Raw genomic sequence first — 27,497 nt, 5'->3', positions numbered from 1 at the left:
CAACTGGTCTAAAGAGGTTACCACATCCCTTGCACTTTATGCTATCCACACACATTTGGATAATAAAAACTACTGTGCCAGACTTTTGTTTATAGATTATAACTCGACAATTAAAACTGTTGTACCAGCAAAACTGAACACCAAACTCCTAAACTTGGGAATTAGTGCCACCCTACGGAACTGGATTTTGGACTTCCTTTCTGGCAAAGGACAGCAATGTACAGACTAGCAGCATCTCATCCTCCACAGTGACTCTCAACACAGGCACTCCACAGGGAAATGTATTGAGCCCCCATCTATACTCCTTGTTCACCTATGACTGTAGATTCAGCGACAGATTCCATGCATATGCTTTAAGGTTATTAAATAGATAATCAAAATAAATATTGTGTGTGTTTTACAAGTAAACTTACAAAACATCTATTATGTAAAAATATTTTTTTTATATATTTCAATTTATGTATGTACTCAGTGTTTTTTTTTGGACTAAATTACTGTCACTGTTCTGCAAATACATGCAATTAAGAATTTCGTTGTACTGTGGACAAATGACAAAAAACCTGAACTATAGCCTCAGCCAAGATATTCTGTGGGAAAATGGTTCATAGACAAACACAGACAAAATTCTGTATGAAATACATAATAGTAGAGGTAAGACTTAAATGAATAGGAATGCTGAGGCTTTCAGATTGTACTAAAACTGGAGTAAAAGTGATGTATGCTAGGTGCATGCAAAACTCTCCTCTATTTACTGCCCTGTACCAACACCGTCATGAGATGATTATGCCTCAATTATGGAAGGTGCAGTGAACAAGGGTAAATACACTTGTTAAATCAGTACCAGATTTTAAAACTGCTATTGAGAATGCTTGCAACAATTTTTATAAATGATGCAACAACAGGGGGAAAAACACAGACTTGGTCTGGACCCACTATTTGAAAAAATGCAAATGTTAAGGCTAAAATGTAAAATGATTAGTCATTTCAAGGCACTTATGCATGAAGTAGGCAAAATGATGTAGCAAATTTATCCCAAAGAAAATTGACTGGGAAAAGGCTAAAGATAAGTATGCAAAGAGGGAGGGAGGAATACTGAGACAGACTGAAAACTAATCTGAAAATAATTCCAGAATAAAGTTTTGTTGATTTGTTATTTGTAAATAGTTGAGACAGCAAAATTAGTCATGCAGTGAAAACTTTTTGCATCAGATGACAAAGAATGAAAGGAAAAAGAAAGAGTGGTAGAACTTTATTTGTCCCCAGGGCAAAATGTGGGTTTTTACATAAGCTATTTAACCTCCTTATCGTCAGACCCAATCATCACTCACACTGTAAAAACAGTGCTAAATGCGTTAGTCCCGGGTGTTATTTGGGCAACAGTATAGACACATCTCATGTAAGATCCAAGGTTTACCAAGACTATAAAAGTGTCAAAAGCATTAGTGCTGAAATTTACTTGGGAAACGGTATAGGCCAGGGGTGGGCAATGTCGGTCCTTGAGGGCCGCAGTGGCTATAGGTTTTCATTCCAACCCAACTGCTTAATTAGAAACCAATCCTTGCCAGTCTCGCACCTTATTTAATTTTATGGTTTGTTAGTCTGCGCAATGTAAGGTTTCTAATATAGTAGATTTTTTCCTTTCCAAGAATATCATCCAAATGATTGGAAGCCTAAAACAGATTATTTTCAGTCTGCCACATTTTCTATTAAGTGTTTTATTAAATCAAACAGTGTATGATGAACAAAAACAGATGTAAATGAAAACAAACTGGATGGAGAATTGCTGACTGCTTTGTCATTTACATTTTATTGCTAATAAGGAGCCATTAAAATACTGAATGCAGCTGTTTAAGACTGAAATAAGCAATCGAGGGTGGAGAAACTTAACAAGCGAGACCACTAAAATGAAGTACCAAAATGTCACTTAAGCAATAAATGTTTCATCAGCAATAATTGTTTTCTCATTAAGATAGATAGATACTTTATTAATCCCAAGGGGAAATTCACATACTCTATTATTTTTTTTTTTTATCAGTATGCTGCTGCTAAATTAAAGAGTGATAAAAATGCAGGTATAACAGGTAGTAACTTTGTATAATGTTAACGTTTACCCCGCCAGGTGGAATTGAAGAGTCACATAGTGTGGGGGAGGAATGATCGCCTCAGTCTGTCAGTGGAGCAGGACAGTGACAGCAGTCTATCGCTGAAGCTGCTCCTCTGTCTGGAGATGATACTGTTCAGTGGATTCTCCATGATTGACAGGAGCCTGCTCAGCACCCGTCGCTCCGCCACGGATGTCAAACTGTCCAGCTCCGTGCCTACAATAGAGCCTGCCTTCCTCACCAGTTTGTCCAGGCGTAATGGCCCTTCCCCAGCACACCACCGCATAGAAGAGGGCACTCGCCACAACCGTCTGATAGAACATCTGCAGCATCTTATTGCAGATGTTGAAGGACGCCAGCCTTCTAAGGAAGTATAGTCGGCTCTGTCCTCTCTTGCACAGAGCATCAGTATTGGCAGTCCAGTCCAATTTATCTTCCAGCTGCACTCCCAGGTATTTAAAGTTACTGTCTATTATACCTGCATTTTTATCACTCTTTAATTTAATATTGTTTTTTTTAATCAGTATGCTGCTGCTGGAGTATGTAAATTTCCCCTTGTGATTAATGAAGTATCTATCTATCTATCTATCTATCTATCTAAGAAACTCAGTTGGAACAAAAACCTGCAGCCACTGTGGCCCTCCAGGACCAATATTGCCCACCCCTGGTATAGGCATATCTCACGTAAGCATCAGACCCAAGTGTTACCTGGGTAACGATGTAGATGCATGTTCTCCTAGCCTCATAATGGCATCTTGTAAGAAATGCCCCTCATCAGCAGTGATTAAGTGAAACTGTCTTCATGCAGAGAAATTGAAACAGACAGCAAAACCAAAAGTGATTCTGCGACTCCGAAAGTGACACTCGTGTCACACGCACATATGTAGTGTGCGGTTTATATTATTTGTATAATAATTATACTTTCTACACTTATGACTTTGTGTTTTGCAATTTTTAAAGCAGAAGGATGAGATTTAATAAAAATGTAATTTTTCAAGTCAAAAAATTCAACTCTTTTTACCTGTTTTTTTAAGAAAACATGTAACACTAAGGAGGCTACATAAATAAATACATAAATAGGTAGATAAATAAGTAATAGATAAATATACACACACTTTTTGGTCTGAACACACAACAGAATGACTACAAAGCAAAGAAATTAAAAAGAGCGAAAAGGTCTGACTTGGCTGTCACAGACACAGTGAGGCATTATGCAGACATATTTCTGTTGGTATAAAGGAGCTCCAGTAGTGTTTCTTGACACACTTCTGGTGAATAATTTGTTGCCTGAAAGTACTCAGTGTTAGTGTGTCAGAAAGAGGATGTGAAACACTAGTGTTCCTAATGGCACTCAGTTTTGTTTTAATCCTCTCCTTTGCTACTACCTTCAGGGGGTCCAGAGTTTGTCCTATAACTGAGCTTGCCCTTTTAATTAGCTTGTTGATTCAGTGGGCCTCCCTTGAAGTCGTGTTACCAGCCCCGAACACAACAGAGTAGAAAAATCCCACTGGCCATCAGAGAATTATAAAAGATTTGAAGGATGTCACTTCTCACATTAAAGGAACACAGTGTCCTAAACAAAAAGAGTCCATGCTGCCCTTTCTTATACAGTACTAGCTGTCCCCTGCAACTCCAATGTAGTAGTGAAACAGGACAAACTTTAAAAATCAATAAAAATTTTTATTTCTATTGAGAAGAATTTATATTGATAGCTTTCCTATCAGAGGGCCTATATACAATAGTTTTGGTATCAGGGTGAGGAGATATAGGTTTCTTAGTGAACTAACCCAGGAGAAAGCGACGTAAAGATGAACATGCGAGAAGCCTGGTGAGCTAAGATCAACCCCTGCCAACTTGAGTGTCTGTCCCTGGACCCTGTTAATTGACATTGCAAAGCAAAGCTTCACTGAGAACTGTAATCTCTTCAATTGAAAAATTAAATTGAATCTATTGTGATTAGAGGAATGCAAGGGATTAAAACCCTCTCGCCAATGCCACATCCTGTCATGATTATCACCTCTATGATGTTGCTCTGAAGCTGGCAGACCTGGAGACAGGTACCATTGCAAAGTTTGGGTGGGCACAGGTTTGTCAAAAGGATAATTGGTGCTCCCACTTTCAAAGGTAAGTTATGGGGTGGCATGCCAGGAGGATTAATGGAATTTAAAAATTCTGTAGGATAATGAACTGAATTCGGTGTCTTCTGAAACTGTATTTATTGAAGTGTATGTCCAAGATAGTGTCTCAAATAATTTGAGCACCAATTGATTAATTGTATCAACAGCGTCATTTCTTGGAGCGAGGACAGAACATACCCCAAACTAAGAAAGAAGACGATCTAGAATCGAAGGCATGTCCGGGTATACTGCAGTAATAAGTTTGTTCAAATCTTGAACTGAGGTGTACAAATCATCATTATTTATTGCAATAGTTGTCTCTAATCTGTAAGGAACCATTACCCACTTCCAGTAGTAGCTAGGAAAATGTTGTGGTTCCATCCCAAAACTAAAAGGTACACATATTGACGGTCAGTAAAACTTGGCAACTTCAAACCACATAGATGAGCACTTAAGGCACACATCCACCCTGTCGGAGTGAGTTTGTCTTGGGATGACGGACAAAGCCTGACAGAAGTCTCCTGCGAAGAAAACTAACTTTAAAACACAGGTAGCTCTGATCTCTCTCTCAAAAACGTCAAATGTTACTTCTTAATCTCTAGATGGTAATGTCTGCTGAACAAACACGTATCGATAGCTAAGTGGAGGGAAGGTATGCTCCAACATGTGGAGAGAGGTAGATCGACTCGAACGGAGTCTGCTGCATGAGTGAGGAGGGCCCCGTCCTGCTCCCCAATCCTGAGGTCCTGCATCCCCCTCCCCTTGGCTCGCAGCCTCTCTCTTGGATTCTTGCAAATAAATCACTACCAAAAGCAAATTATGATACTTAGTGCGATGAGAGAAGTCGCAAAATCAACTGGAATGTTCAAGCAAATTATATTATATATATTATTATTGTTATACGTATATATATATATATATATATATATATATATATATATATATATAGAGATAGAGATAATTCTGTCTCGGAGGTCTACAGACAATTCCTTTGACTTCATGCTTGGTTTGTGCTCTGACATGAACTGTCAACTGTGGGACCTTATATAGACAGATGTGTGCCTTTCCAAATCATGTCCAATCAACTGAATTTACCACAGATGGACTCCAATTAAGCTGCAGAAACATCTCAAGGATGATCAGGGGAAACAGGATGCACCTGAGCTCAATTTTGAGCTTCATGGCAAAGACTATAAATACTTATGTACATGTGCTTTCTCAATTTTTTTATTTTTAATAAATTTGCAAAAATCTCTAGTAAACTTTCTCCACATTGTCATTATGGGGTGTTGTGTGTAGAATTCTGAGGAAAAAAATGAATTTAATCCATTTTGGAATAAGGCTGTAACATAACAAAATGTGGTAAAAGTGATGCGCTGTGAATACTCTCCAGATGCACTGTAGGTGAAGGTCTGCAGAGTTTGCCAGCTAACAGTTCAAAGGATGGATACGCTGGAAGATGTATCGGTGATAATTTTAGGTCTTTACGGTGTATTTTTGCGAGACCGCCTCCCCTCCCCGAAGAACGGGATTTGGAGATGCAGGCAAACTCTGGAGGGAGCGTTTGATTTAAATTAAAATAATCACCCAGTTGCTGCCAAGTCTCTGTAAGACATAAACAGTCATCTTAGTGACTAAGATAAACTCACCAATCAGCATAGTATTGTTAGAGATAGATCGAGTATTAAACAATCCAAACTTCAAAGCATCTATGGACGTATATTCCGGTAATTTTACCAGAGGAATCAGTACGTTATGATCAACATGTCGCTCAAAAATACGTGGACAAGTGCGTCCTTCAGACCAAAATGAAGGAATAGACCTGCTGCTACTCCTGCTGAGACAAAAACGACGACGAGAGCCCCGGTGAACATACTTTGGTTGTCGGAGAATGCCGCGGTGCAGCACGAGATCAACAGGCAATTCATAGTTTGTTTGAAGTCGATACAGTTTATCTGGTGAATATTTTAGTTTTGTAGCTGTGACTGCATTAGATAGCAAAGTAGACATAGTAATCCATGACATCCATGAGGTTTATCATCGTAGATTTCCAGAAATCACCCAAGCAAATTCCAGATTGGAAGCAAAGCAATATACCCCTTGTGTACCTATTCGGCCCAATTAAAATAACACGTTAGCCAATAGACCGTCACCACTAGGATTTCCACAAGTACTAAGCAATTGACAAGGGGCAGTTTCAACCACCTATTCATCAAAGCTAGTTACTTGAGTAGAGAATCAGTGAAAAAGTTTCCACTTACCCACACAGGTTGCAGCCAACAAAGAATAGTTCTACGAGGGTTCGTGTCAAGGCCAAAGGAGGCAAGGGGCGCAAATGCGTGTTATCAGTTTTTAATCCAATGTAAAAGGAGAAGGAAGATCCGATGAAAAAGGCAAAAAAAACGAGTAAAAAAAAAAAAACAACTAGTAAAAGTACACAAACAGAGCACCGGCAAGCAGCGGCAGACAGAAACGCCAGTGTTCACTTCCAGTTTCCCCTTGCTAGATGGGAATAAGCCTTGCGGAGTAGATAGATAATTTCATTCTCCACTCCAATTTTTGTCTGATATAGGCTGTGGTAGTGTACTATTACAAACAAAATAAAAAGTAAAAGGAATAGCATGAATGGCTTTTAACTAAATAAACCTAGTAATTCACGCAACAGCCTAAGGGCCTACATACAGATTGTTAAGAGCGGTATATGGGTCAGGGATGCATGCTGACCTCAATTATGTTTTAGAGTACAAAACCCAGAAACAGACCAAATTTTATTTGTGGAAAGAAGGAACAAATCTTTTGCTAATCTCTTCTGGTTTTTCTGTTTCTGTGTGACTGTATTTGTTTCAGGAAAACCTGCTAGACTGACTGACACTAGGACAACTTGCTCAGACTGAAAGCATCAGAACTGTCAAACGTCCTATTACTGACTTGCAGAGGTAGAAGGAATACGTACCTGTATCCCAGAGACTGCAACACCAATACTGAGATAGAACTGCTACAGTACAACCATTATTTTCTGTTTTCATCAGGAATTTCACTAAGTCCTTGGACCAAACCTCTTACCAAAAGAAGGATGTCAACCACAGTATGTTGCTGAAGGAGTAATCACCCAAGCAACTGAGGCTGATACAGTATCTTTGTGGCTCATTTTGTCCTTAGGAGAATATTGCTCTAGTTATTTAGAAGTAGTTACTTTAGTATGAGAAGTATTCTGGTGATCTATGCTGTGCACTAGGCAGCATCTTTCCCAACTAAAGGTAAGCAAGCATGTGTCTCATAACCACAATTCAGCTCAATGTATCGGCAGACTTACATGTTACTGTCAATGTGTGTCTGTCTGATTTTGTAGTTGTCATCCTCCTTTCAAGTCCACATGCAGTTGCTGCTGCTTATTTGGCGTATCAGTCTGTCCAGGGTTTAACTTCTTCTCACTCAGCCATATCACTAATGTTCTTCTCATATTTTTCACTACTCAGCATTTCATCACATCTTACCAGGCCAAATAGAAAATTCCACTTTCCTGGGTTCCCCTTTAAATATTCAATTCTACCTTCCTTAAAGAGAGAGAGACCTCCAAGAATGACCAGTCGGGGTGGGAACTGGCAGAGACCTCTCAATTCAATGCAATGATTTTTATCTGCCAGTTCAATATGCATTGCAATTTTTAAAGTACTGCAATTCAATATTGTGATTTACAGCCTTTTTTTTTTTTTTTTTTTTTTTTTAATTGAAAAGAGAATCTCTTTCCAACTTGATAAGTTCAAGTCATTGAGGGTAATATACAATAGTGTTTCAATTAAGTCAAGTAAATGTCATAACTGTATCCATAATAATAGAAATATATGGAATTAAGAAATTTCACACTGGCAGTGTCATATCATGTGTACTGTTCCACTAGGCTGGTATACTGGTAATCAGTCTGTGCTGTGCATGATCCAAGATTTTCTGCATTTGCTACAAAGCTTGAAGGCCTTGAGTGCTTTTGTTGAAAAACTCTTTGATGCATCTTACTCTTCCTTGTAGCCAGTAGTCTGAGTGTGAGCTGAGCTGTCAAGTTTAATGTGTGGGCACAGCAGCACTTAACATGAGGAAAGCCAACCACCTGAGCTGCAACAAGCATATTTGCCGCATGGTCAGTGACAAACACTGGCTCTTTTTCTTCAATTCCTCATTCACCTGTGACATTGAGAAGTAGTTCAGACATTTTGGCACTGGTATGACTTTCATGTACAACTAAGGTTGGTAGGGCATATGAGGGTAAGCACCATTCTTCAGTTACAGTATATAATGTGATGTTAATGTAACATAACACTGTGTGGTTCTCGAAGTCCATGAATCACATGTTAGGGCAACTCTTTCCGCTTTACAGAGTAACTGTATTAATTCCAATTTAGCCTCATTGTGTACTTCTGGAACTACTATTATCTGAGAGAAAGAGCTGCAATGGAATAATGTACCTTGGCTTGAGAGTATGAAACATGTTGTGGAATCCTGCATTCTCAAATAGAATTTATGGCCGAAAATCCTTGCAAATAAATATATGCAATATATTTCATTATCCATTTTGCCTTAGCAAAACTGCTGGGCAATTTATTTAAAGTTGTGTCCAGAATATGCTACTTATTTGGCATAACTGTGTGCATGGTGCCAGAGTTTATCTTAGGGTGGTGTCGAGTGATATGTGCACAAATATTAGTGTTATTACCACAATATTTCACTTTATCGTGGTAAATTTTGCATATGGCCGTAGTCACCTTAAGCTCTCCATTTAGTTTGTGAAATAGAAAGTGAATCCTGGCTTTAGATTTAAATTGTGATGGCACTACAGAAATCTGACAACAGTCTTGATCAGTCACGTTCTCGTGTTGCACTGCTTTCAGGGCACATGTTCTGTTAGTAAAATGTGTCCATGCACAGCAACCAAATATGGACATTATTGCAGCAGCATAAGTAAATGTATGAACTCTAATTCTAATTACAATAACTATATCAGTAAACCATTTTCAAGGCAAGAGGAAATACCTGGCTGTATGCAACTCATATTTAACTGTCAATAGTAATTAATCACACCATATTGTTTATGTGTAGATGAACATGGTTACATTTTACTGACTGGAATGTCAACATTTTTTCTTTTCATTTAAAAATCGTCCTGGTGATCCAATAATCACTATACTTCTCTGCTTGGTGACTTCTATAGATGTAAACCTTACACATTGTAAAGATGGATTGTAACTTTGCTTTCTTACCAGGGCTTTGTGAGCTGGTTATGCCAGAAGTATTTCTTTTCTTACTTTGAGTCAGCCTGATTAACTTATTCCTGTTCTGTCAGACTGAATTATTTGCTCTTATCCAAACCTATATATTCACTCAATTCTCTATGTGCCAATTCCAAGTATGCCTTAGGCACCAAGTGGAAATCAAGGAGATTTATTTTGTCTTCTAGGACTCCTCTATCAAACATTCTTCTCCAGCTGTTTCAAGCTATTTGGCTCACACTGGTGGAACACTGATGGAACTTATGTTATCTCATAAAGACAAGTCTTGGCTAATTGCCATGCCAAACAGGCAGGTTTACCTACTACAGGACCTGTAATCTTATCTGGCTGCCAATCCCTCACAACTGCCAGACTTTACACAACATATTTGCAAAAAGATGTGAGACGGGCTAATTACTTGATACATTTAAAACATGCACCCACAGCCTTTCCCAAGTCATGAGGATCATTTGTACATTCTATCCAAACAACTAAGCAAATGCAGTAGTTTTGTTTTGGGGTATGTAAATAGGCTCAGTAAATGAAGACAGGCCTTCCCCTGCAGGAGAGCCAATGCAGAGACTGAGGGTAAATAAACTCTGTGCTAGTTATGTGAAAGAGGTACACATTTTGTTAATAAAATACTTCAAGGTGTGTGCAAGGGGTTACAAATCTGCCAGCACCTTCATTATACTTATTATCCAAAACCCACAAGCATGGCAGAATGAACAAATGCTGCTCTGAAAAGTAAACTGGCACAATTCTGAAATGAGACAGTACTAAGTCTTGCCAGTCAGGATAACATTTTTCTGAGCTCTGTTCACCTACAGGTTAAAGGAATATTTTAACCATAGCATTTTTTTTTGGTTAAAAGAAATTCTCACATTTTCTCATGACCAGAGAGAAAGTTTCTGGTATAGCACAAGCCAAAGGTGACCAACAGTGGAGAAAAGCAAACAACATCAAAACCATTCACAAAAAATGCTCACATTCCTTTTGTAACATAATCCACAAGTCAAGTCATCCAGCTGTATGCCCACAATGGCCCAAACATATGCATTTGTACTAAAACATTGTTAAACGAACCAATTCTGGAAAACGCTCTTGTGAACAAAAATGGAACATGCTCAAACAGGAATGAGTACTTGAATTGTAGATCTGCTGTACTGGTCCATGGTGGAAAAATGGAAGGCAAGTTTAAAGACAAAGCACTCAGTAAACTGGTGGACGTACAGGCCCTGTGCTCAGCTATGGTCATGATTGATAAGTAATGACTGAAAGAACGAGATTGTGAATACAAGCAGCAGAAATGCGATTTCTTTGCAAGGCCACTAGACTGACACTCTGTGATAGAATGAGAGGCTCAGCAATTCAGGAGACACTCAGAGCTGAGTTGCTGCTGCTATAGATCTAGAGGAGTCAGTTGATCAGTTAAAATGGTTTGTATGGGTTGTAAGGATACTCCTCACCAGCTCCCACTGGAGCGGCTATGGGAATGTCGTGGTGGATGGAGACCATACAGCAAATCCAGGACACATTAGAGGGATTAAATGTAGTGGATGACTTGGGAACATCTGGGAATTGCCCAAGAAGAGTTGGAATCTATAGCTGGCGACAGGGAGGTTTGGGCTTACTTACTGCAGCTCTGACCACTCTGCCTGCTGATCTGTAAGCTGTCATATTGGTGGGACCCTGCATTTTTGTTGGTTAATAAATGTTTTTATAAAAGAGATTGATAGTGACACAGTTGTAACAATTTTCAAAACTATTAGTGTAGACACTGTTCAGTATTCAGAAAGTAGTTCAGCACATTATTCTTGGCTAAATTAAATTGACAGATAATGGCTAGGAGTCACTCTGCTCAATTCTGATTATCATGTGGCACCAGAAACTTCTGCCTAAAGTTTTATTGTCAACTACATACAAACCTTCCATTCTCTTTAGAAAAGAAGGCCAGTTTCAAAATTTCCACTAACAACACCATTTGTATTTTTTTATATTAATAAATTACTTTTCATGAAAGATGTTAATGACTCCTGCCTATGCAGAACATTCTAAATGCAACTCAAACCAGTACTATATATATATATATATATATATATATATATATATATATATATATATATATATATATATATATATATATATATATATATATATATATAAAGCCAAATACCACTGACTCACTCATCACGAAATCTCCCAAACCATGAGGACTTCAGAGTTGAAATTTGGAATGTAGGTTACCCTTGGCCTATAGGTGCTCGCTAAGAAACGGTTTTAAAAATGGTCCAAGCGCGAAATTTCTTATAGTTTTTTAGACCCATTTGTATGCTTGTCCGCTTTTCACAAGAGAAGTACTTAACGGATTTAGATCAGGGTTTTTTTCTATAATTTGCTTGAACATTCCGGTTGATTTTGCGACTTCTTTTGTTGTGCCAAGAATCATAGTTCGCTTGCAGGAGCGATATATTCACGCTAATCCAAGACAGAGGCTGTGGGCTGAGGGGAGGGGGAAGAATGACGTCAGGAATAGGGAGCTGGGCGGGGCCCTCCTCACTTTCCCGTTTCACAAATATGCGGGCGAAGCTGCTGGGGATGGCTAGTGTTAGAATATGATGCCTAGGTTTGGTGCAGCTGGTATCACTACCTTGAACCCAGGACATCGATAGTCATAGTCCAAAGACGGACTGGGCAATGAGGACATACAGTATAACAGCAAGATTGGTGTAAATCTGCAAGGTACGTAAATTCACAAAGTGTTCAATAAACACCTAATAATCTAGTAATGAAACCAAGAACAAAATCACTTGCAGGATCTGTCCTTTAAAACCATCATGAGCCACAGAGCTTTACGTCTCTGTTGCTCACCATAACAAGGTTTGCTCAGCCCTCACAGGAACTAGATAGAATCATCTTGAGCATGGGAAAGGTGCTATATAAATAAAATTTATTATTATTATTATTATAAGCTGAACTACATTTACAAGCTCAGTGGTGTCATTTTTCTTTACAGCTTTTACTGACAGAACAAGTACCAACAAGCCTTAATGCAAAATAAATTAATGAATAATTTCAGTTATAAATGGCAAAACCTGAAACTGAAAATGTCATTTTAACAGCATATAGCAGCTAACATATCTTCACATTTGGTTGATCGGCATAAATAGTTTTTGTTATAAACAAGTCCAAGCAGTTGCTTTACAGTAAAAGGAAAAAAAAGCATATGTGTCAACTATATAGACAAAGAAAGTCCACATTTTAAAATGTAGTACATGCAACATTTTATATATATATATATATATATATAAAAACTTGAAATATATCTAATAAGGAAGTACAGTATGTACCATGGAAGAATGGTGTCCTGTGTGAATATGGTTGAGCAGCAGACGTGCCAGATTGGCATTGTTCTCTTGTCGGAGTGTGATCATAAATGCTGGAAGCCCAAGGTATGCAGCAAAATTTAGCTCCTGGATGAGAGCCTGTCAGACAAAGGAAACACATTTTACATCTGGAAATTAATACCACAAGTAAAAGAACAAGCAATATTATCATTAAATTAACAGTAGATACCTAAAAATATCTAAAGTAACAGTAGCAGTTTGAAGCACCATCTCCAACAGTACTACTACAGGGTGAAAATGCAAAAAAATAAATTACTGAGCAGACACAGGCTGAAAACAGCAAAATACTTTACCCTTTTCTAACCATCTTTCAAATATTCTTGGATGTTATGTCGTAGTAAAAAAACCACAAGATACCAATTATCCCGTTTTACTGGCCAACAGTATGAATCGCTCTGTTACTGGCCAACCAAGATGCTGTCTGTATGTGTTTTCCTATAGGCTCTCCTCTTTTATTTTCACATTATCAAACATATGCAGATTAGGTCAGTTATTTGTGAGGATGCGTGTATGAGTAGATCCAGCGATAAACAGTTTTCTTGTTTCTGCTGACAGCTATTGGGATAGCATATGACCCACAAACCTATGACTCTGAACTGGATTAAACAGGTTTAAGGAAACAGGTTTAAACAGAGAATGATAAAAGCATACAGTAAAACCACTGTTGACCAGATTTTCTTAAACTCCCACTTTCACCATGTAAAAATAAAGTTAAGGTTTGAATTGCTATTTAGAATCCAAAAATGAGGAAAATCAATATGCAGTTTATTTCTAATAAAAGAAGTATACTGGAAAAACTAATAAAAGGTAAATAGTTTTTAAAAATTGCTAGTTCAGGTCCATTATTGAAGACACACTTGGGTACTGGGTGCATGCATAAAATCTCACCAAATACAAACAAGTGTTACTCCAAATGAAAGCCATTGAACACTACACCCAATAGATTGTGAAAAACCATCATTACATGCACAGTTATGATGCATCATAACAAATAAAGATCCAATAGTTGAGTGTATTAAAAAAAAAAAACAAAAAAAAAAAAAAAAACTTACAGATTCAGAGTTCTTCCGTATGATCTCTACATCTGAATCAACTTCAATCCAATTGGACAGCTTTCCAACAATAAGAGTATTCCAGTCTGTTTCAAAAAGGTCAATGAAAAATAATTTAAAAAGTATTTGAAAGGTAAAACAAACATTAAAATAAAACTTACCTCTTCCAGATAAGAGCAAATCAGACCTAGTCTGGGCACCAGGACGAGATTTGCCTGGATTAGCAGTAAACTCTCTTTGAAAACGAGGATGAAATATGGGCATGCAGAGAAAATCAAACCTAAAAAACAAAATATATTGACAGTTTAGAATTACAAACAGAATAACTGAATAGCAGAATAACTGGAGAAGGGGCCCGAGTTGCCTTGAAAGCTTGCATATTGTAATCTTTTTAGTTAGTCAATAAAATGTGTCATTTTGCTTGACTTCTCACTACAAACAGAATATGCAGAATGTCTAAAAATATTAAACAATTTTCATTTACTTGGTACCATTGGCCTTTACTGTGAGTACCACCAGCAGATATTTAATTACCAAAAATAACAAGTACTCTTCCAGAATACATCATGAGGAATGCATAAAGCAAAACTATCTTTATTGTACTTAAATTTTTAATTTTGAACAAAAACACCAAAGTGCTGGTTTATTAGAAAATTTTAGGTTAATACCTAGAGGTTTCATTCAGACATCTCACAGTCTCAAAACAAAAAACTCCACTCATATGAAATGTGTAATATGTTACTCACCCGAGTTAACTACTTCTCATTAACACTGCCATATAAGATCAAGAAAGGCAAAATATAAATGTGACACCTCCATCTCCCTTCCAAACAATACACAATAAGCTAATAAACAAATTACATCATTCTATTAAGGGAAACAGGGAGGCTTGGGTAACAAATAATGAATCTGCAAGAATCTAATATTTTCTCCAAATGCCACTGGTAATGAACATGGACAAAGCAGAAAATATCTTAATTGTGTCTGTGAAAGTCTGTGTGAGTGTAAAATGATGAATAGTAAATTGCATGCAAGCACAAAGAAATTTGCATTACAAATCAAAAACTGGTGCAAATTCCTTGGTGCAATGTAATGCTGTCTCCAAGGTTACTACTGACAAAAGGTTCCAGAATCTGAAGGCTGCTGAGCAGTATATACTGTACTAATTGTAGAAATTTCCTGAGACACTATAATACAATATTGTAATACTTGGGTTTGATAGATACAGTATTGTGCCCTCCCTCCAAGTATTCGGATTTCATTCTACAAAACTGAAAGTGCAATATTCTCATTTTAAAATAAGTTAAAGTTCTGATCAAAAATTACCATAAGAGTTCACCAAGGTCACTCAAAAAATTCAGTGTAATTGAGAAAATATCTCAATTGTCACCACTATAAGACTGATAATATTCATTTATGATACACTAGCCACGTTACCTGTTGAAGACTGGTAATAGAATACATAATTTAAAAAAAAAATGATACCACTTGTCCTATGTGTATCTTCAGTGTCTTTCTTCTGTATTCTTGGGTGTCTGAGCCTCTCTTGACTCTGTGAGGCAAGTTACCGTAAAGACTGCTTTTCAGACACTCATTTCAAAGTGCCTTGCAAGCCCCCTGTCTGCTTTTATACTTCATCTTTGAAGGTGACTCTCTGCGTTGCTCCAATATCTTTACTCTCCCTTGTATGTCTCACACTCGCACTTCCTCTTTTGATTGTGTCACCAAAGCCAAGCTGACCAATCAAATTGCTCAGAGGGACTGGACACATACACAGATCTTAGCATTTTATTATATAGTAGACAGATAGCACAGGCATCTATATATCATCTAAAACATAGCTCTGGGCAATGGATTTTGAGATGAGGCTTTATGTTTGTAATACATTCCTTAACCAAATTTTTCATATTTAAAATTGTGTACTTCACAAGTGTTAATTATCATAAGAGGTACATTTCCGCCATAAATGTGCAGTTTTCACAATAAATTATTGAAATGTCATACTCCCAGGTCATGGCAAAGTTATCAAATACGTGTGACATGTTAAACCCTGCTTAGATTCTCAAACACTGATAAAACCTCAACATTAACCACTCTCAAAATGACAAAAAAAAATACTCTGATGCTAAGCATCCAACTCATTTTTATTATTATTATTTTTTTTTTTTTATTTAAAGGAGTTACTTTTCTTTCCCTTTGCTACATTTACACTTTTTCATAGCTGACAAATCAAGAAAGCAGTGATAAGCACCTATTATGGATGTCATGATACTCAAATTATTCAGTACCAATACCTTTAAAATTTTACAGTACGCAACACCTTTCAATACCATGACAAAAACAGAAACCCCATTCAATGGCTTTTTATTAAAGTACTTCCATTTAGGGAACAATATTGGGCTTTTTTTTCAGTAATACAACATAAAATATATAAATATTATCGGAAACAACAGCTTTAAATTATTGGTATATCTATCAAATAGTTACTCAACTATCATTTAAGTAAACCAGTATTGATATTCACAAATATAAAAATACAATACAATACAAGGCTTGAATTTTAATGTGTGGCAGAAATGTACTGTATATTCCCACAGTATAACAACAAATTGGGTTTATAATCTTGGAGGGGATTTCAGCATAGGGTTTATAAACAATGGTAAAATCAAAAACTACCTAATTTATCGTAGCATGTGCACATTGTAAATTTATTCTAATATTGTTCAGTAACTGAAAACTACTGATTAAAATCCATTTAAAAGTGTATAAAACTTCAAACATTATTATACCTGTACTGCTGAATTAGTGAATTCCAAGTCAACTCCAGCTATTTCCATTTAAACCTATTTTTGCAACATGTTTTTAATGTCTGGTTTATCACTCAATTAAGTCTGTAGCATTTGCTATTGTAAAATTGTTATACAGTAATCCCTCCTCCATCGCGGGGGTTGCGTTCCAGAGCCACCCGCGAAATAGGAAAATCCGCGAAGTAGAAACCATATGTTTATATGGTTATTTTTAGAATGTCATGCTTGGGTCACAGATTTGCGCAGAAACACAGGAGGTTGTAGAGAGACAGGAACGTTATTCAAACACTGCAAACAAACATTTGTCTCTTTTTCAAAAGTTTAAACTGTGCTCCATGACAAGACAGAGATGACAGTTCTGTCTCACAATTAAAAGAATGCAAACATATCTTCCTTTTCAAAGGAGTGCAAAGCAAGCAGTCAAAAAAAAAATCAATAGGGCTTTTTGGCTTTTAAGTATGCGAAGCACCGCCGGTACAAAGCTGTTGAAGGCGGCAGCTCACACCCCCTCTGTCAGGAGCAGGAAGAGACAGAGAGAGAGCCAAGTCAAAAATCAATACGTGCCCTTTGAGCTTTTAAGTATGCGAAGCACTGTGCAGCATGTCCTTCAGGAAGCAGCTGCACACAGTCCCCCTGCTCACACCCCCCTACGTCAGCGCAAGAGAGAGAGAGAGAAAGTAAGTTGGGTAGCTTCTCAGCCATCTGCCAATAGCGTCCCTTGTATGAAATCAACTGGGCAAACCAACTGAGGAAGCATGTGCCAGAAATTAAAAGACCCATTGTCCGCAGAAACCCGCGAAGCAGCGAAAAATCCGCAATATATATTTAAATATGCTTACATATAAAATCCGCGATGGAGTGAAGCCGCGAAAGGCGAAGCGCGATATAGCGAGGGATCACTGTATTTGCATCATCAGCAGGTTAAAAAAAATACTACTGAAGAGTTAAGTTTAACATACAAGTCAACTTATTTCAAATTTCAAATGTCAGAAACTCATGGTGCTTTAATTTTCCAAATCTGTCAATCCTTTATTTAAAATTTGTACCAACTTTAAAGCATCCTGTGTGAAATCAAACATCATTTTTACGTAAATTCTTAAGTTTAGAATTCCTGTAGAACAGCCTTTATTTAGTGGTTTTCAAGGTTTCTTACACGAGTTATCAAGTCAAGTCGGGGAGCATGCACTGGTACAATGCATCGCCACACCCACAACACAATGAAACAACTCGGGATCCCAGTTGGCAACCCCCCAGCCCACACAGACACGCGGTCCAGTCCCACTCTCTGGAAATGACCCTCTATCTGCCGCAGCCAGGTGTTACGTGGGCGACCCCTTGGCCTGGTCCAGCCACTTGGGTCCCCAACAATGAGGATCCTACGAGCTGGATCACCCTCTGGGAAACGCGCCACATGGCTGTAGTGCTGTAACTGACGCTCCCTCACAATGCAGGTGCTCCATGAGCAACCTCTCATTCGACACAAAGTCAAACCAATGGTACTCAAGGATTTTCTGAAGAGACACAGTACCAAAGGAGTCCAGTGTTCGTCTCAGGTCACTGGATAGCATCCATGTCTCGCAACCATATAGCAAGACAGGAAGCACCAGGACTCTAAAGACTTGGACCTTCGTCCTTTTGCATAGATATCATGAGTGCCACGCACCACTTTCCAGCGACCTTGTGACCCCCTCCCCCATGCTCTCCCAATCCGTCCACTGACTTCATAGAAAGAGTCACCAGAGACATGAATGTCACTGCCAAGGTAAGTAAACCTCTCGACGAGGTCAACATTCTCTCCGCAAACAGATACACTGCTGATGGCTGTGCCCAAGAGGTCATTAAATGCCTGGATCCTGGTTTTTACCCAGGACACTCGCAAGCCCAGACACTCCGACTCCTCGCTCAGTCTCTCGAGCGCTCCACTCAGAGCCTCCATTGACTCCACAAAGATCACAGCAAAGTCAGGATCTGTAAATCATTCTTCACCAACAGATGACCCACAGCTGCTGGACCCCACGACCTTCCCCAACACCCAGTCCATACAAGCATTGAACAGAGTAGGAGCAAGAACACACCCCTGACGAACCCTAGAATCAACTGGGAAAAACACAGAGGTTCTATTTCCACTCTGCACAGCACTCACAGTACCACTGTACAGGCCGCTTATGATATCCAGCAACCTCAAGGGTATCCTGCGAACCCTCAGGATGTCCCACAGGGACAAAGGCTGCAAAGAAACTCTGCCGATATTCGCGTTTGCGCTCCATGAGAACCCTCGGTACCAGGATGCAGTTGATGGTATACTTCTTAGGGGTAAAACCAGACTGTTCCAGTCGCTGGTAGGTGAGCAAGTGATCACAGATCTATTAAGGACAACCCTAGCAAGGACCGTACCCGGCACCGAGAACAGTGTTATCCCCCTGTAGTTGCTGCAATCCAGGCGATCACCCTTCCCTTTCCAGACAGGGATGACAAGTCCCATTTTCCAGTCAGTTGGGATGATGCCAGTCTCCCAAATGGAAACAAAGATTGCTTGCAATGCCAGGAGGACAGCCTTACCACCGGCCTGGAGAAGTTCACCCCAGATATCACAGACCCTGCAGCCTCCCCCCCAAACCCGAGCTGGTTCACCATCTGTGCAATCTCAGTGAGATTGGGTGGTTCATAGCTAATTGGAGGATCAGCCTCAAGAACCATGAACCCAGCGAAATCCAACGTCCTAGCCGGAGGATCAGCTTTGAACAACTGCTCAAAGTAGTCAGCCCAGCGGGTCACAGCTGCAGTGTCATCCGTAAGGGCCGTTCCATCAGCCACCCTGACTGCAACTCTCCAAGGAACACAGTTGAATGTGCGTAATGCTGCGATTCCTCTGTAAGCAGGACGTGGCTCACTAGACCACAGATGTTGTGTCACTTGCTCACAGATTCCTCTAACAAACGCCTCTTTATCTGCCCTCGGAGGCCTCGCAGCCGTCCTTCTCAGTTCCTGGTACAGACCAGAGTTGCCATTAAGCCATGCGCTGCGACTCCCTTCAATGATATCTAGGGTGCCCTGAGAGATGAAACACCTCCTTCTGGGAAAACCGGTAACACCAACACAGCCCTTAGCAGCCTTCAGGGTCTTGGCATGGAAGGCCTCCCACATCACATTAGGATTGGCAGTCGCACCCAAATCTGCAAGTTCCTCACACAAACTGTATGCAAACTCGTTAGAAACAGCCTGGTCTTGGAGAATGGCCAACTTCAGGCTCATTACCTGAACGCAATAATTTATAATTGTGAGACACCATTACAATCTTCAAAGTACCACTCAAAAATGAAGTGTGCTTCACTTATGGATTATACTAATGGTAGTTTGCATTCAAAACCCAACTAAATGACACAATTCAGAGTATGCAGATTCGCATTTGGCAATGAAGTATGCTGTTTTTACTGTCTTTCTTACTGCATGCTCCAATGATTATTCAACTCAGTTAACACAGTACATGTCATATTAATAGAGTGATGTGTTTGTCCTTCAAAGCACTGAAACACTAAATAAATTCTGTTTTGGTATTAACAAGTGAAGCAACACATGCCGTCACCTGTGCAGAAAAGTGAAATAGCCACTTCTTTTTAAACATGTCAAAATGTACATGCTATATCTGTGGTCTGCACTAGCACTCCTCCATGTACAACTGGATGTATATCAGTAGCACCCAGCGTGACCCTGAAGAGTATACAATGATTAGAAAATAGACGGATGTTTGGACTGATGGACACTTGGAGAAGTGGTTCATTACAATCATAGAAGGAACTTGAAAATGTTTATATATGAAGAAAGTAATTTAATAACCTTTATAACTTACGAACACCAATGCAGCTGAATTGTCATTGTTACGACGATCAACTCTAGCCCAGTTTTCAAATATATACTGCTAGTTTGCTACCGCTTACACCTGTAATCATTTCAAGTACTCCTCGTCTCAACCCACACAATGGAGTAGGGCTGGTTGTTGATGCATTCACAGTCACTTTCAAATTGGTATAATCTAAGATCAGTAATTCTCACAGATTGTGCTGCATTCATTTGTCATAATCTATATATATATAAAATCCCTATGTGCGTCCAGGTGTCCGTGTGTGGGTGTCTTCTGATGAAGTGCGCATGCGCGGGGCATGGTGCAACGCGCGATATTACTGTCAGAGAAAGTTAGAGGTGTTTTACGGAAATACAAACCAGTATTACTGCGAGAGGAAATTAAAGGTACACAATACAGTGACGCATATTACAGCCACATACAAGCCAGTATTACTGTCAGAGGAGATTAAAGGCATATTACCGACGCGCACGCCTGTATTACCGCCAGAGAAAATTAAAGGTATATTACGGACGTACAAGCCAGCGGACGTACAAGACGGTATCCTTCAATAAGGGCGCGCACAAAAAGGCGAGCCTCAAAAGGGCGACCTCAATTGGGTGCAGCGAATAAAGGCGTGCGTAAATAAAGATCTGCACCTTTGTTGCTCTTCACATATTCCAGAGCCATTTGAACTAAATTATCTATGAACGCCTTTATTCGCCGCGCTCAATTGAGATCGCCCTTTTGAAGTTCGCCTTTTTGTGCGCGCCCTTATTGAACAGAGCCGTACAAGACAGTATTACTGTCACAGAAATTTAAGACACACACGGCAGCCCACGAAGAACGGTCAGCTCAGCAAGTAAACATCAACAAAAGAAAGGCTGAAAGAAAGAAAAATACGACCAACAAAAAGAATGAAGTCAAAGTCCCTTGCCATTTAATATAGACTGTTCCTACTAATGTTTATGCACTACTGTTCTAGCGCCCGTTATTGTAACGGGCTAAATAACTAGTTAGGTCATATTTATATTTGTGTCTTCTAATATTATCTGAAACAATGACTCTGAAAAAGATTGTGAAAGAGTTGAAAAAGAACATAAAACGCCATTCCTTTAAATCTGAAACTTCAAGTGATAAATCATAGATTATAATAATATATCAGATTTATAATAGTATGTTACTGGCTGTGCCCAGGAAATTTCCTATGACAATAGGCCTCAGTCATAGTGTGGCATGGAGTAGGCATCAAACTGGGAGATATGGTTCAGGTAAAGGAAATTGTTGCAAAATCTCCAAATTCCGTTGTGCTTAGGGTCCTACTGTATTAGTCCTTCTAATGTATAAGAAGTTCAGTGTATCTAATTGAGTACTTTTCTGTATGCAGTACTGGTACTTTTCTTTTTTTTTTTTTAAACCAGAAGCTTATTAGTTCACTTATTAGCTCCTTACTCTTGAACACATGATTTTACTGCACAATAGTCTTTAAGTAAAACATTCCTTCCATAGAGCAATTTGAGCTTTTCCTAGTGACTTGGCTTTTGTTATTGGTCATTGGAAAATAGAATTTTAGAGGAAACTGTATAGTTTTGAATTGAAACAGGTAATTAGCAGGAATTATGAGAACTAAAAATTTCCACAAATAAATGAATTAAAGATAGAAAATGGAAACTGATGGAAAGCCAAATGAAAAGTAGAGCAAAATGAAAATCTAAACTTGCAAAGCTCACTATATGCATATCATACAACAGTATCAAGCCAACTGAACTATACTCAGCTTCAGATGTGGGTTTAACCTTGTACACTCAAGAATTTGTTTTTGAGTTTATCAGCTGTCATATGTTCACTTTTAGCGGATGGAGGATGCAGTAATATAGTACTACTGTACATTTTTTAAAAATATTTTATTAATTTGGCTTTACTCTGAAAGCCAAAGGCAGGCAATAAAGTTCTAACACTGAATCGTGTTTTACTTTAAGTTATTAAATACAGCAAAGACATTTACAGGCTGTAAATTTACACGGACCTGGCAATGAATCAAACATTTTAAGAACTGTACAGAAGAGGTGAAAAGAAATAATAATCATGAACTTTGTACAGTGTCCACCCCTCTCTCTGTTCTGGCTGTGAGCGATTCATTAACTGAGCTGTAGTGAAGCAACAAAAAAGTTAAACATGTGCCTCGAGTGTTATGAATTAAAAAAAAAGCATAGACCTTTTGTCTCCCAAGTAGTGTGGGGAATGTTACTTTTTAAGTGTAACTTACTTTTTTTGTAAGTAATGGAGAATGAAACTAATTGAATGTTTTATATACTTATTGATTAAAAAATTTGATGTGTGACAGAAAGTGTGTTACTTTTGCATTAATTTTTATTTTTTGAAAGAAAAGCTACACATTTCACCCTCCAGCAACTAATATTAAATCCCAAGCCCATACCTGAATGTTCATGAAACTGATCAGAAACACAGACAAATGTAATAATTTTCTCGTGTTTCATAAATACGATTAGCCCTTCATGTGGTGTGAAATAAACAAGAGCTGTGCCTTTTTAACACCCCCAATCTGAGCCTCCAACGATGTGCGGTATGAACACTGGCTGCTGCATAAACCGATCGCATGGTTTTACATATCTGTAAGAAATCACTTGATTAAAACTGAAGTGACACTTAATGTGTTTCTGTTATTGGAATGCACGCAGAACATGCTTTTCCATTATTACATAGACTCAAGTAACATTTTTGTACATCAATTGGTTAACTTGCTTGTTAAGATTCCCAAACCACGACATCCACAACCATCTCCACCATTCTTAGCATATTCAAGGCCAGAATGGCGAGTTGTTGTGCATATAACAATCACTTTACCTCCATCCAAAATAGCACATTTCAGCAGTTCCCTCTCCCTCTTAACTGATTCAAATGTCACAAGCATGGAAAAACAACAAATGAACATTTTGGGTGGAACTGTTTGAAATGCAACCTACTGATTCCTGCCTTGTGGCTAAGATCAACTGCCTATATTTCATTTAAATATTTAAACAAAAAAATCCTCAGAATAGTTCTAGGAATAAGAATATTTTTAGATTTGCCAGTTAGTGGATTTTACAAGACACTATTCATCACCTACACCTCAAGTTATACTAAATTGGGTCACTGTGAAAAGATTGGAATCATTTAAATTTCTTGAAAACTATCACTCACAAACTAAACTGGGATGAAAACATAACTGCTCTTATCAAAACATCTCAGCAGCATATGTTTTTGCCCATCAACTTAAAAAGTTTAACCTGTTCGTATCATTGCTGATACAGTTTTATTGATCTGTTAGCATCTTCTCACAAACTGCTGCGTGTTATTCAAACAACAAAAAAAGATTGCAGACCTGAAACTGAACTCCATGGAGGACTTGTACACACCAAGTGTCAGAAAAAGTGTCAGAAACATAATCAGACTACACCCACCCAGGCAACCATCTCTTTCAGTTATTAAAAATGAAGAAATGTTAACAGTCACTAAAGGCAGGAACTACTAGACATTTAAATAGTTTCTATTTTACCACAGTCGCTATGTTTAAACACAATCTGATTAATTTCTGTCTTTTCACGATTTTTAATTTCCTTTAATCTAAATTAGGTTTACTTTGTGCTTGTTGTTATGAGGACTTACTTGAAATACTACTGGGGAGGAGTGCAATTCTACATTATTATATTGCTCTATATATTTTTGTGCAAATATTTTTCATTCGTATTGTACATAAAAGCATGATGGTGTTGTGTACTGTATATTGTGTTATATACCATTGTATTGTATTTACCTTGTTATGTGTATGGATGTAACACCATGAGAAATTTCAAGCAAAGTACGTTGCCTGGCAATGAATAAAGTTCATGCCTGCTATCTATGAATAATATTATAAAAAAAAGTCCAGATTTATGCTGATCTTAAAAACACACCGACTTCTACGTTTCACTAATATTCAGTCACCCTTCGTGTCTCTGGATGCCTACTCGCCAAACAAATCCTTAAACGTGTGCTTTCTAGTTCTGGCTCCGCTGTAGCATGTCTCCTACACAGCAGCATGAGGTGGAGACCAACAGTGGCCAGGGTACACCAGGACGGCTGGGAACGGGCAATAACGCAAGTCTTTATGATATAGTGGAAAAACTATCACTAAATCTCGACATCATATTGTTAAACAATGAAAATAACTCACCTTACAAGAAGGAATTATTTACAGATCGGTTGAACGTACTGGTTACATCTGCATTTTCAATTAAAATATCTATAAAGCGCAATTCTAATCTCTGTCAATATCAAGGGGGTATCACTGGGCCACTCACAGTCTGAGTATTTGAACGGTCTTCCTAATACCGCACCTGAAAATTATTCAAAGGAAATGCTATAGCTAGCTGAATAAAAACTTTTTTTAAGGGCTACATTTTGTGAATTCAGCCTTTAATTACGTGTTGTATCGTTCTCTCAAGTCACAGAGTAACTGCTCCTCTGTTGAAAAAAAAGAGGCAAACTTAAAATAATGAAAATAGAACTATGTACCGAAAGGGACATGCTATAGAAAAAAATTACAGGCTAAAATCAAACCCCCTAAAAAGTGACAGGCAGAATTAACGAGCACATGTAGAGCAACCACCCTGTTTGAGAATCAGAATTAGCGTCCAATCTTATATTCCCACCTTCTATAGTCAGCTTACAAAAGATCAAAACCGGCATCTGTAGAGCCACGTGCGGGAAAAACAAACAGAAAAATCACATCTCGTTCGTTGGAGTTAAACCTCTCAGTCTCTCTCTCTCTCTCTCCGCTCGCTTACCCAAGGCGTGCAACAGCTCCCAGGGTATCTCCCACTTCAGGAACGGAGCTCAGATCCCGGCCGCTTGACACTCTACTTGACGTTCCGACTGAAGCCATGTTCACAGACTTTCATCCACTGAGCTCACATACAGGTGTCTGTCTGCAGAGTTCGCGGCATACAAAAGTTCGCCTCCCGACTTCCGGTTCCGTAGTGATTCGTGACGTCATTGTTTTGCGCTGTGCACGTGCCGGGCTCGGGCAGGGTAAAGCACACGTTGCACTTCATTCATTCATAGTCCCAAAGAATAATACTAAAAATTACATCAAAGAAGTCTAAAGACATAAGGGAAAAAATGACTCAAGCGGCTAGATAACACAGGTCTGTACAATTAAACTCATAAAACTGTTTTAATTGTGAGTAGTTTTTTTTATTTCCATTCATTAACAAAATAAAAACAATATAAATGTATTTTCATTACGTCAAATTTCAATACAAGACTGAAAAGAAATTTAATTACACTATAATAAATCACACAAGTTATTCATGTATATAATTTTGTTCTAAATTAATGTATCAGTTTAACATACAGTACAGTACGTGGGTGTTGTACCGTGTTAGCCATGATGGATGTAGTGAGAAGTCAAACAAAATTGACCAACTAAAAGATTACAATATGCAAGCTTTCGAGGCATCTCAGGCCCCTTCTTCAGGCAGGATGATGTAAGGGGCCCGAGTTGGCTGAAAAGCTTGCATATTGTAATCTTTTTACTTAGCCAATAAAGAGTGTCATTTTGTTTGACTTCTCAATTCAACATGAAAGATATATAAAGAACAATATTCATTAACTTACATATAAGTTATTTAGTTTTTGTTTTTTTGATCCAAAACACTGTTCGTTGGCCCGTCATTTATGCACTTTTTTGATGTGTCCCTATGAATCAGTTATCCTGCAGTTATCCGCCATCATGCAGACATCCCAAAGTCCCTGGTACCTTCTTTCCTTGTCCTTGATATTATGTGGAGTCTTTCACCCTGCTCTTAACTTACTGCTCCAAGGTTTTCTGTGGAAAATCCCAAATGCAAATCCAAAAAGTGAACTTTGAGACTTAAGGTGCAACCCAATTCATTAAACTTTTTTCATAATTTCATAGCAATATTTTCATAATTTCTTTATAATTTGGGTCTTTGTAATTAACGACAAACTTAGAAATGTCTTTTTTAAAAGATGCCCATACCTCTCAATTCAGGTCGTTCATTGCACCATCAAATTCTGCATCAGAAATCAGTTTCCTAATATCAGGTCCGTCAAAAACGCTCTCACAGTTTAACCTCAGACAAACCTGGAAACGTTCTGCACAAATACATAACACATGCTCCTTCCTTTGATAAGGTTTTGACAAATTGCTTCATTAAACCAAACTTAATATGAAACAGCAGTAGCAGCAATTTATCTGGATCCATCACGTCAGGTCTGATGATGTTTTTGATACCAAGCCTTAGCTTTTTTCTAGCTGGCCATTCTTTCTGATCCCAATGTAAATTAGGCTCTGCAGTCCCACTCACATGGAAATCTGGACTTCTAATGGAATTACGTGCTGCTAACTTCTGCTTGGGCTCTCCACTGTGTTCAATTCCAGTTATATTCTATTATTAAATAAAGCACCTATTTTAATTTTAATATTACAAAATATAGAATTTAAACAAATTATCATTGCAATAAAATATCCATCCATCCATCCATCCGCTTCTGCTTATCCAAGATCGGGTCGCGGGGGCAGCAGCTTGAGCAGAGATGCCCAGACTTCCCTGTACCCGGCCACTTCTTCTAGCTCTTCCGGGGGAAACCCGAGGCGTTCCCAGGCCAGCCGGGAGACATAGTCCCTCCAGCGTGTCCTGGGTCTTCCCCAGAGCTTCCTCTCGGTTGGACGTGCCCGGAACACCTCACCAGGGAGGCGTCCAGGAGGCATCCAGGAGGCATCCTGATCAGTTGCCCGAGCCACCTCATCTGACTCCTCTCGATGCGGAGGAGCAGCGGCTCTACTCTGAGCCCCTCCTGGATGACTGAGCTTCTCACTCTGTCTTTAAGGGAAAGCCCAGACACCCTGCGG

At 38.6% G+C, this 27,497-nt stretch overlaps 1 protein-coding gene across 1 annotated transcript in view; it reads right to left on the bottom strand.

Moving 5' to 3' along the window:
• Nucleotides 1–25,597, bottom strand: part of prmt5 (protein arginine methyltransferase 5) — an 88,586-nt gene extending 62,989 nt beyond the window's left edge. Inside the window, exons 1-4 of the mRNA XM_028793729.2 lie at nucleotides 25,408–25,597; nucleotides 14,098–14,216; nucleotides 13,937–14,022; nucleotides 12,828–12,962 (exon numbers count right to left, since the gene is read on the bottom strand). Of these exons, the coding sequence (XP_028649562.1) occupies nucleotides 12,828–12,962; nucleotides 13,937–14,022; nucleotides 14,098–14,216; nucleotides 25,408–25,505 (438 nt within the window). The 5' untranslated portion in view covers nucleotides 25,506–25,597. The remainder of the gene's footprint in view (nucleotides 1–12,827; nucleotides 12,963–13,936; nucleotides 14,023–14,097; nucleotides 14,217–25,407) is intronic.
• Between the last annotated feature and the right edge of the window lie 1,900 nt (nucleotides 25,598–27,497).

The sequence above is a fragment of the Erpetoichthys calabaricus genome, chromosome 2 (genome assembly GCF_900747795.2).
Source record: "Erpetoichthys calabaricus chromosome 2, fErpCal1.3, whole genome shotgun sequence".
Lineage (NCBI taxonomy): Eukaryota > Metazoa > Chordata > Cladistia > Polypteriformes > Polypteridae > Erpetoichthys > Erpetoichthys calabaricus.
This window is presented reverse-complemented; position numbering and strand designations above follow the sequence as displayed.